This window comes from Macrobrachium rosenbergii, chromosome 50 (assembly GCF_040412425.1).
Source record: "Macrobrachium rosenbergii isolate ZJJX-2024 chromosome 50, ASM4041242v1, whole genome shotgun sequence".
NCBI classification, from domain to species: Eukaryota; Metazoa; Arthropoda; class Malacostraca; order Decapoda; family Palaemonidae; genus Macrobrachium; species Macrobrachium rosenbergii.
Genome location: NC_089790.1, coordinates 27801654 through 27813780, shown reverse-complemented (window position 1 = coordinate 27813780; position 12127 = coordinate 27801654). Strand labels below are relative to the sequence as shown.

At 37.1% G+C, this 12127-nt stretch overlaps 1 protein-coding gene across 2 annotated transcripts in view; it reads left to right on the top strand.

Annotated features, from left to right (window-relative positions):
• Positions 1 to 12127, top strand: part of LOC136832795 (motor neuron and pancreas homeobox 1-like) — a 107548-nt gene that overhangs the window by 85028 nt on the left and 10393 nt on the right. The window contains exon 2 of one of the 2 annotated variants that reach the window (XM_067094354.1): positions 4508 to 4528. The exons of the other annotated variant lie outside the window; for it this stretch is intronic. Within the exon in view, the coding sequence (XP_066950455.1) occupies positions 4508 to 4528 (21 nt within the window). The remainder of the gene's footprint in view (positions 1 to 4507; positions 4529 to 12127) is intronic. 2 annotated transcript variants of the gene reach the window in all.

The following is a 12127-nucleotide window of genomic DNA, read 5'->3' as shown; positions in this document are numbered from 1 at the left end:
ATATTTGAATAAAAATATAAAATGTGAAGCTTTTATGTATTCAATCAGTTGTCTGTTTATCCAGTTTGCTGTAAATAGTCTTCTTACTATTTAGTTAATTGGTCAAAATCTACTAATTTATTCATCTTTTTAAAAAATCGATTCTACGTAAGTGATCTAAGCGATGAATTATGTACCTGATGGTTAGCAGACTATGGAGGGTTACAGCCAAGTTGAAAAAGAGCATAAAACCTATATGGTAAAAAAAAAAACTGTTCTGCTGAAGCTTTAAGATTAAATTACAGCACTTTTATGAATAATAATAATAATAATAATAATAATAATAATAATAATAATAATAATAATAATAATAATAATAACAGCAAATCAGAACTCCAGGTAATAAGAACAATTCAGATTACATTAAACGTTTTTCACTGGACTTGGAAAATGAAGGTAAATAACAATAACGTTTTAATAACAATAATGTTTTAATAGTCAGCCGCTTTCCAGACGGATACAACCATGAATGTTTAAAATCCTTGTATGAGTTAAGAAGGAACTTTTAAAATGTCTGTAATTTGTAAAACTTACCTGAAATAGAATAACTGAAAAATAAGTGTTAAAAGAGGGCTTCAAGAGATACACTTCATTCACCTAACATTCATGCGAAATAAAATAAATGAATAAAAGAAATCATCTACATATAAATTTGCCTTGAGTACACGTTTCTACTCGAACGTGATTACACCTTTCTTTCATCGACATACAGTTGAATAATTTTTTTTTTATTTCGTTCAGAAACTGACCTCGTTTTTCTAACGTTTCACAAGACGCAAATAAATCAATAAAATAAAATTAGTCATATATAAATTTTGCTTGATCAGACGCTCTTACTCCAATACGATTACTGTAGTGTACACCCTTCATTCATCGAAACAGTGTTGAGCTTTCTATTTTATATCTTAACGAAAATAAACCGACAAAACAGAAAGCCATTTATTTAGGAGTGGAACTTCGGAGTAGCAGAGGTTCCATATTTTCCCGAGAGAGCAGCCGGATTACCTTGAAATAAAACGTTCATCACGAGCACATTCTCAACCGCCCCTCTGCCAATCCAATTATCCACCATACAACATGTGTCAACAACGCCACGTGGAAGAAGATAACAAATGGGAAGAGATTATCAAAGCTCTTCTTTTTTATTAGCTTTTCGTTTCTGGATACAAAAAAAGGGAAAATGAATATGATAAAAAAGGAAAACGAATGGCTTGGAAAGTTCATAAATCGGATGAGGAAGGCGATGTGGAAAAAGTCAAATGGGTAATTCTCTGATGTTAGTTTGTTTTTCTTGCAAAATCATTATTCATTTGGTGATAAGAATGTATGAATGTATGTGTGTATAACGTATATACATGATATATATACACATATATAAATATATATATATATATATATATATATATATATATATATACTATATAATATATAACACACACAATATAGTGTATATATATATATATATATATATATATATATATATATATATTTTCCCTTGATGTGAGTTTGTTTACTTGCAAAATCATTATTCATTTGGTGATAAGAATGTATGTATGTATGTGTGTATAACGTACATACATGATATATATACACATATATAAATATATATATATATATATATATATATATATATATATATATATATATATATATATATATGTATATATATATTTCCCCTTGGAGTAGTTTGCTAACCTTAAGGTGTTTGGCAAGCAATCGAAGTACGAGACTGTCTACCCGACTCACTATAGCACAGATGCATTGGGGAATTAAGCACCACCAGTTTCCGGCCCTTTCAGGTCGTCACCCTTTCATGCACAGAATGGACCCAACGGTGGTTAAAAAAGCCGTTCATGGGCTGATATTATGAAATTTTGGCCACAATTAAAACAGTCAATTATATATATAAAAAAAATAGCGCTTAACATATACATAACCCAAATAAATAATTTCAATATTTCTGCACATTTCATGAAGTAAAAATGTTATTAAATTGGCGAGCTAGCATATAAAGATGAAAACAAAACTAAATAATGACTAAATCAAGAAGACATAAATAAGTATAAGCCAAAAGACAAATAAATCATAGTTATAGTTCAACGTTCTAATACAAATTCATAATGAATTGATTCTAAAGCTTCCGATAACCATCTTGAATTCTGTTGTCAAGGAATACAATTTAAATCGTATGAGACTGCAGCTACAATGATTTAATCTCATCATTCACCCCGAGAGAGAGTTCTGAAAACTCCTGAGAGAGAGAGAGAGAGAGAGAGAGAGAGAGAGAGAGAGAGAGAGAGAAGAGAGAGAGAGAGAGAGAGAGAGAGAGTCGACGAATCAGTTCCTTCCGAAATCAAGCGATCTACAAGGAAGTCTACGAGGCGCCTCTCTTAACCGCTTGCATTCAGGGGCTCATTTTAATCAACCAGATGGATAACATGTGTGACATTATATAATCTGGTGTTAAGTGTTAAAAGTTTGGAGACGGTGCGAGGATTACGGACCGAGAGGGCTAGATAAAGAGGGGAAACAGAGCTCAAGGGTGAGGGAACTCGCTGGGACAGAGAGAAACAGTGTGGGTGGGGGGAGGAGGAGGAGGAGGGGAGGTGAGGGGCGGCTGTGGAGGAGTCAATAGTGGAGGATGGAGTGGAAGGGGAGATGAAGGAACAGAGGCTGTGAAAGCAGTGTGCTGGGTTGCAGGAGAGAGAGAGAGAGAGAGAGAGAGAGAGAGAGAGAGAGAGAGAGAGAGAGAGAGAGAGAGAGAGAGAGAGAGAATTTTTTTAACTTTAGGAGAAAGAGAATATTAGTGTCATTCTTGCAATTTGTGTCTTTCCATTTTTGTTGAACGTATGAAAAGGCCCAGTTTCCCCTCCACTTCCCAAAACTATCGCTTGGCAGTACTGGCAAAATCACTGATGACGGTAAAGTTAGTGATTAATTCAACTGCACAAACAAAATTAACAATGAAAGCCTTAATCAGCATCGCAATAAGTATCATAAAACAATAATACTGACATTGACGCAAAAACATTCTTGGGCAGCCCTGTCGTCCCCCGCCGCCCGGCGCTGTGCATGCAATTCGAGCTCATTTTCACATTCATTTAGCATTTGCAAATGACGGAATATCAAACAAAGATAGAGCCATCATTTACCGATTTCGCCTTATGAGCCACGGCATTTTGATGCGACAAAATTATATTAAACATCGTCACAGGGCGGCAGAGCGTTAAGTGATTGCCTCGCTGAGCGCTCTCATAAAGGACCCAGGCTCCGCCGATTATTCATATATATATATAAATGCGACGGAACAAGATTAAACTGCGTTTCAATAACATTCAACCAGATTAGCAGGATTTCGACGTGGGGCGAAAAGTGTTACAGGAGCCGAGCCTTTTCTTTCTTTTTTATTTATTTATTTATTTATTATTATTTTTTTTGCAGTGAAGATACAGAGATGGCTTGCATCATCTTACTTGGATGCTCGGAAAGTGGATACAAAAGTAACTAAAATGTGCATTTCTCAAAGATCTTCGATTCCCCCCCTCCCCCTTTTTTTTATCTTTTTACGGGGCTCGAAGTGTTCCGTGTAATAGTATACATAACCTTTTTTATTATATAAAATATTGGATATTGCGTTGCAATAGCCGAAGCATATTGGAGAAAGTAAAAAAATCAAAAGAAAATCAAATCGGCATTAAATTCTACCAATGAAAATCACCTTTGATACACATACTCACCTATATATACATATATATAATTAAACATATATATATATATATATATATATATATATATATATATATATATATATATATATATAATTATATATACATACATATGTATATATAATTTACGAAACTTACCGTTCAAAGATCCACAGTAAATTTGGGGACAAATTACTCATCTGGCAACGTTGTCGTCTGGGGTTATTTTAGAGGTGGTTGAGGGAATGGGGGGTGGGTGACAGGGGCAAGGGGAAAAGCAATGGAGAGAGAGAGAGAGAGAGAGAGAGAGAGAGAGAGAGAGAGGAGAGAGGGGGAGGATCGGAGGAGGGAAGGGGGTATTGATGGTGGGTTATTCGGGTGGAAACTCACCACGATCCCGCCAATTAGAGTTGTATACAAAATCTATTACTGGGCGTGGACTGAGCCCTCAGCCTTAGGCAGTTATGACGCGCTAACGCCAATGATTCATTGAGAGAGCGCTTTCACTCTGTTCCTTTCATTCACTCTCACAAGATAGTTCTCATTTTTCAAATTAAATGGACTAAGGTTGATTCCAGATGGATCTCTTTGAATCAGGGCTTTTGTGAAAGGTCTCATCCACTCGCATACTACAAAAGTCCTCCTTGGTAGGACTCTATAGGAATTCTGAGTTTTCTTTTTTTTTTTTTCCTGTTATGATAAAAGGGATTCCTTCCCTACATGGTGAACATATTTCTCATTTCTGTTTCTTTTCTCCTCTACAGACAGTGGGCTTCACTTATATAGTAAGTATTTCTAAGCTTTTCTTTTGTAACACATCCACGTAATGTTTACAAAGTATGTACTATACACACACACACAATATATATATACATTCATATATACACACACATATATATATATATACGTATATATAATTATGTATATATATTATGGATATGTACAATATATATATATATATATATATATATATATATATATATATATATATATATATATGGATATATATACGTACACACAATATATATATATATATATATACAGTATATATATATATATATATATATATATATATATATATATATATATATATATATATATATATATAATGTTGGCTCTTACATTTGTACTTACACACGTATGTATATTAAATAAATCTATTCGTTAAGTTGATAATCAGCGACTCCCACTGACCCTCATTTTGAATGCGCATCAACAGTATCTGAAAACACTGTAATCAGTCGTCCAAACTGTACAACCGCCAAGAAATGAAATTAGTGTACAAATGGACATAACAACCTTTAATAGTAATCACACATTGTAAGGAACACTGCCTCGATTACGCCTTCATTTGAAATGACCATGAAAGTAAATGTTGTAGAAAGATATTAGTGCTAAGGCGATTTAATCCTACCCCGTAAATTCCACAGCACGGAGGGAAAAGTGGGTTCTTACTGCTGGTAATATGAGCTCCTCGTTAGACGGGTTCGCATAGTTCTCGGCTAGCACTTTCCTGGGCCCGCGTTCGATTCTCCGGCCGGCCAATGAAGAGTTAGAGGAATTTATTTCTGGTGATAGAAATTAATTTCTCGGTATAATGTGGTTCGGATTCCACAATAAGCTGTAGGTCCCGTTGCTCGGCAACCAATTGGTTCTTAGCCACGTAAAATAAGTCTAATCCTTCGGGCCAGCTCTAGGGGAGCTGTTAATCAACTCAGTGGTCTGGTTAAACTAAGGTATACTTAATTGCGGCCGGGTAATAAGACAGAGGTACTTACCCGGTATGCAAAGCTTCAAGTTTTACAATGAAAAACTGTCAACGCGATGAAAACACTTGGTATGTAAACAAGGAAATCATTTGAATCCTCACAGGATTAGTTGTTAATTTTCACCTTTTAAATTTTTATAGGGGGATAAGCTGATTAAATGCTTCGGTTGTTATCTAAATTTAAACAGAATATACACGTGTCTTGTATGTAACATAAATAGTAATATCAAAACCGTCAACTGGCTTTATTCTCTAGCTATCCGCCCCAACATCAATATCGCAAGTTCGTTTTCTACATTTCTTCGCATGATCTCGAAGCAGAGTCCTTTTATTACCAACTAACTAAGTGGTACGGAAATATGACCTGGAATATAAACAAACATGAGAAGTTTGATATGCAGAGGAAATTCATCACTATCATGAGAAAAAGAAAAAAGCCGATTTTATTCTTAAACAAACGTAAACCTTTTCGACTTGTTGTTCAAGGGTTATTTCATCAGTGATACTCTGGCACGCTAAAACCAATAGGTATGATTCACAATTAAGAGTTTTCAATATTCTATTCACGAAAACAGTAACATGACCAATTTCTATCCACTTATTTTCCACATCCTTAAAGTCAGTCATCGCTCTCTCTCTCTCTCTCTCTCTCTCTCTCTCTCTCTCTCTCTCTCTCTCTCTCTCTAACACCGGGTGCTAAAGTACAGGAGTCAGAGAGGGTCGACCATTGAGAGTCCATAAGACCTGACGTCCTGCTAAGGGACCACAACAGATCCGGCGATAATATTTGTCAAATTAATCATGGTTTTTATCTGTTAATGCTTGGCTGGCCGTAGCCCAATCTACTCGCGTCGAGTTCTTTAGAAATGAGTTGCCATACGCGTATTTGCGAAGGTTTGACGCTGTTTGAGGAGCCATTATTATAAGCTTTTACAATTATTGTAACATTTGGACTGCTCTAAATAAACAAAGATAATTACGTTTATGGAACCGCGGTGTTGTGGGCTATTATACCAACAATGTTATTACCATTGCCAGTATCGGAAGTTTTAGTAATTATATCAACAGCAGCGTCGGAAATGCTTGTCGTTACTCATTCATTTCCTACATATTTTTATTGTTACCGTTACGTCAATTTTTCTGGTAAAGAATGGTTTTTGTTATTTTTTGTATTCAACTAGTAATGCTACGAAGCAGCAAAAACTAAAGAGCTATTAAGAGCAGATTCCGTAGCTAATAGAATGTGAAATGATTACAATAAAAAGAAAAAAATATGAAAAAGAGGGGCGAAGAGTTGCAAAATGGCAAACAACCAAGGAAAGAAGAAAGCGACGACAGAGGGAGGATGAGGAATGTCTGTCTGGCGGTATGTGGCAACCGCGCAGCCCCTCCGCTTCCTCCGAAAGCTCCCCCGTGGCGTTTTCACAATAAGTGATTTTCCGGACGAGCGATTCAGGAACCAGCCCAACTTAAACAGATGAATAACGTCCCATTGTTAGCCATTTGCGCGTCGCCGCCGCGGTGGATCTGTAATAGATACCTAACAATACAGCAGATCACCAATAAACAGACCCTTAAGCGATGACGACGTTGGCAGGCGCGTTGGTAGGCAATTGTCTAAATAGTCTTCAACTCTGGAGACGCGATTTTCGAAAACTTTGCTTATGAACAGAGAAATTGTGGTTAATGACTGTACATATTTTCCATTCAATGAAGTTAATCATTCACAATTTATGGATAGAAACCTTAAATAATGACTTTGGGGACACTGATTTTCATACAGATTCAAGAAGGCATGACTGATGAATGATAAAAGTGGAACTTGGTCTAATACCAGAACTACTTGATGTTCTCGAGTAAATAAGATATTTATTACCCAAAGCCCCGAAACTCGGTGAAAGTTTAGCACTATTCACAAGCGAATGGTCGGGGACAAGCGCCATCTCTTTGATGGAGGGGAGAGATTGAGGCAAGACACGTTAATATCAATATGTGTACAGGTCAAAGGCGGATCGTTTTTAATTCTATCATACGAATGTATCCAAGAAGAATGACACGCGCTAATTTCTTTTATATATAACCGTTTCTTTGGAAAAGACTGAAATTGCAATACAGTAGCTTCAAATGGCATAGAGAGCATTAAGGCGAAATGTGTACCACAATTCTGGCATTTTTTAAGAAAGTACCAGATTTAGGGAAAAACTAATATTGAATGGCGCCTACTGAGAAGCCATGTTTTATCCTATGCACTAGTGATGTATCACAATCTTCTTTAAGAGGGATAAAAATAATCTTTTTATCCATTATTCAAGAAATCTTCACTGTTCAATATTCAATAACAACTCTTAGTAATTCTAAATTGGTTTGGATATCACACTATAAGAATTCAGAAGTCCCAAACTGATGTCAAAATTATGCTGACGTCACAACAACCCAGAAAAATGTTCACTTTGCAAGAAGCAGAATATCAACGACAACACTGCAACTCAAATCCTAAACCAAGGCTTTGGAAATCAATTTCCCTGTGTGTTTCTCTGCATGTTGACCGTAGGCTTTAAATGACTTGACTTTTCTTCTTGTCTATTTTCGGTAAACAATCTTCGCCTTCAGGTTTTAAGTGTTTAAAATGCTAAGTGATGACGATCTCGAAATAACTTCTTTTATTTTAGTGCATATTGTAGCATTCTTTCGTAGTGTATTTCGTTCATAGTACTGATACAAAGAAAGATTTATAACACTTCAAGACAAACGGCCATACTTATAAAGAAATCCACTTGTGGCTAGGACACTACAATTGTGGCGGGGAATTATTGTTAGCGCAAAACAAGCCCAAAATTAGATGAATAACTGTCATGAGTTAAAAAGACCAGCTTCCTAACTGGAAGAGTAGATGTTTAACTAATAACTGAAAATAATATATTTATGTACAGTGCAAGTGTACATCGCATCTATAAATATTAAACAGAAATACCATCTAAAAATTACTAACGTCAGAACTTAATGAAGACATAAATATGCACATTTAGAGTTACAGATATTCACATTTAAGTAAAAAATGAAAATATTTAATATACTGTAAACATGAAAGATGGTCAGGTAAAGGTATTAGAAAGGAAGGGTCTCAGCATCCAGGAAGCAAGAGTATTCGTGGAAGACGGCGGTGAACGGCGCAATGTGTGTTGCTTACGTAAAGATTATGTGATGGACTCTCGCATGCCTTAAAGATACAAAGAGTAGATCACAAGGGATTCCCCGACGCCCTCTAAAGAGGATAATATTATGAGGATGTTGAGCTGCAGAAAGCAGATCAGTGATGCAAACGGAGGGAGGTGGATTTCAAGTATACGAGAAAACGAAAGTGAGTAAAATTTAAAATATTTACGTGATAGAAAGTAAAGTGTTAGAATGGTAGTCTGGAAAGTTGGAGCTCTCGCCTTTCTTTGGAACTGTCTCAACTAGTGAATGTTGCAAACAATTAGACGAATCAGACTCATTTCACATGCAAACTCCTCGAGAAACACGCTGACATAAGATCTGGACTGGATGTCTTGTTGGTTTTCAAGGAAACAAGAGCCCTACAGGCTTTACGAGCACAAAATATAGAAAATCTAAGGGAAGGCACAGCACTAGAAAAGGGTAAAGTTGTAGGATTGGGAGTACTGGAACGCCCAAAGAGCAACTGCTCATCTACAAGAGTCAGGGAGCGAGCCCTTCTTTACACAAAGACCAAAGGGAGAATTATAATTTTTCATAACAGGAGACGGGGTATAAATATCTGATATCTGCAAGAAATGAGAAAACTTTCATACCTAAAGTAAAGATATATATAAATTCATGGGATATTCTAAACTTGCATTATTAGCGACAGAAGTTCTTCAAAGAAGCTAGATATAAGAGTGTGATGCTGTAACACGCACAGATCCCTCTACTATACTGTACTAGTAAGGAGAGAGTTGGAAGGTTCTGGAGTACCATGACTGGCCAGCTGGTTTTCAGAGAGAAGATTGGGAGAGTCGAGTCTAAGTGGTGTTCCACAATGGATACTTGATCAGTAAAAGATCGTGGAGTATTTTAACATGGAATAAAAATAAAGCCATGTTAATTACTGGATAAACAATAAAGTTAGAGGTAGCCAGCACTTTCTCTGGTAAACGCCAGGTAATGGAAACATTTTTTGCTAACTAAAGGGCAATTCACATAGTCACTAACATCGACGGTTGTGCATTCTGCGACACTTCGCTGTTAATTTGGAGAACTTCCATTTTAATATCGAAATAAATGCGGTGGTAGAGGAAAAAAAATGTTTAGAGTCCTTGACAGTTCTAATATAAGAGAATGAATTGCTTGTAAAGCTGAACTCGAACAAGAAAAACAGTCTCTCGATGTATCACTTCACATTTTAATTATATTCCATTTATATACTTTATTTTTCTCTCTTAACCAATAACCATAATCTTACGTACAATAAATGTAAAACTGAGAATTAAAAACAATTAGTTTTACAGAGAGAGAGAGAGAGAGAGAGAGAGAGAGAGAGAGAGAGAGAGAGAGAGAGAGAGAATCTGGATACGAAAGTTCATCAAATCCCAAACGAACTCAGTGAGGTAGAAGGTTACTGTAAATTGTCGTAGGGAGGAAGACGCTCTGGCTACCTTCGCCAGCTACTATCAACCTCCTACCCTCCTTACTCCCTCTCCTCTCATCTTTAAAATCATGATTGCGAAGAGAGAGAGAGAGAGAGAGAGAGAGAGAGAGAGAGAGAGAGAGAGAGAGAGAGAGAGAGAGAGAGAATTGAAAAGACCTAATGAATAAATTGTGCGGTGTTTAATCAAGACTGACACAGCGGAGCAATGAAGTGTGCGCAAACTCTAACAAATGGATTGGCTATGGTCGCTTCGCCCCTCTTCCTCCTTCGCCTCTCCCCAGATTCCCCTCGTCTCCTCTCGGTGGACAAATGCTTGTTGGAGGAACTAAAGATTGCGCCTGATTGAGTTTTCATGATTGCTGGAGGATCCTGGATTTCACTGAATACGAAACAATTGCCATTCTTAGTCCTCAGATGTTAACAGACATAGCGGGCAATATTCCTAGTGTTTTCCAGATGCAGCCCTCCAATTATGCGATGTTTGAGATTAGGATTATCAGCAAAACCTGGAGAGAGAGAGAGAGAGAGAGAGAGAGAGAGAGAGAGAGAGAGAGAGAGAGAGAGAGAGAGAATGTCTCAAAAAATTCGTTCTGTAGTCTCTAGTGGGTGCTTTTTTCGTCCCTCAAACTTTAACGCGTCTAACCATCGTCAACTTCTTGACATACATATTTAAAAGCTCAAGAATATTACCGGATGTATGATCACTAACTATACCCTGGCCTTAACCATGGATGCCGCAGCTATTAATCATTACAACACAACATTCTTCTTGCCATTTCTCATCAAGGAAAACCCCTTACGTTACAAATTATATTCCTTCTCTTGCTACAAAAATCCAGCACTCCAGAGCAAACTTCTGCTAAGGCCCACTGCAATTTAACAAAACCAGTTCGCAAATCAATCATATCCACTTATGCCAGATATAACTCTAATACATCTTAAGTAGGGGGATGCAAGTAGATAAATGACAAGAAGACATTCAAAATAACAGGAGTTTAGTGAAGGAAGTGTGTCCGCAAACTAAAAGACGGGTAGGAGAGGAACCAGAGCTATAACCACCTAGAAAATCTGGAAAGGACAATCATGAGAACGTAGTTTTGTCGGGTTCTGTCTTGCTACAACCCAAGCTAGCTATATAGGATACTCGGATTTGACGTTAAGTAGTTCTACATTACAAAACCCACAGTAAAATATACAAAATAAAGCTTGCTTCTACTTATTGGTATTTCCTTTAGGTAGAACAAAGTAAAACTAGACCTCAGCAAGAGTAGCACCTGCACTATGACATATTCTCTCTGTCCCTCTCTCTCTCTCTCTCTCTCTCTCTCTCTCTCTGTCCTGTATGTGTGTGTTTGAGGATTAGCTTAAGATCGGTATTCATCGCTTCCCATCGCCATATCGTAACACCCTCCTCCCTTTTTATCGCCTCTTACTCTTTTTCCTTTTATCGCCTTTCTTTTCCTTTTCCGAGTGCAATAACCATTGGGCGTCAAGAATAAATGCGGAGCTAAATATATGTAAATGGGCCCCGGTGGCCGAGCCGTGAAAAGCGCGCCAATTCGTGTCATCGCGCGCTAATGGCGGATAAACAAACGGCGATCGCCCTGCGCAGATGGGAACATATCGATGTTACATTACCATTTATTCCCTGCCTTAAAAGAGGTCGTTTGAGCCGAAAACCCGCTCCAGAAATGGTCGAAAACTTTTTCCTTGTAAAAGGAAATTTTGGTAACGCTCGCATTTAGAAGCCTTAGATCTTATTCTTTTGGAAGAAAGAACCCTAAAAAAAAAAAGGGTCTACAGTCAGGAAAAGGTAAACAATGGCGGGAAACGTTCCCCTTCAATGTACTCTCCCGGAAAACAGCGCATATGGGGATTTTTACGGGTTCTCTCTCTCTCTCTCTCTCTCTCTCTCTCTCTCTCTCTCTCTCTCTTCCCTTATTGGCGCCAACTTAATGAACCGTAAAATAT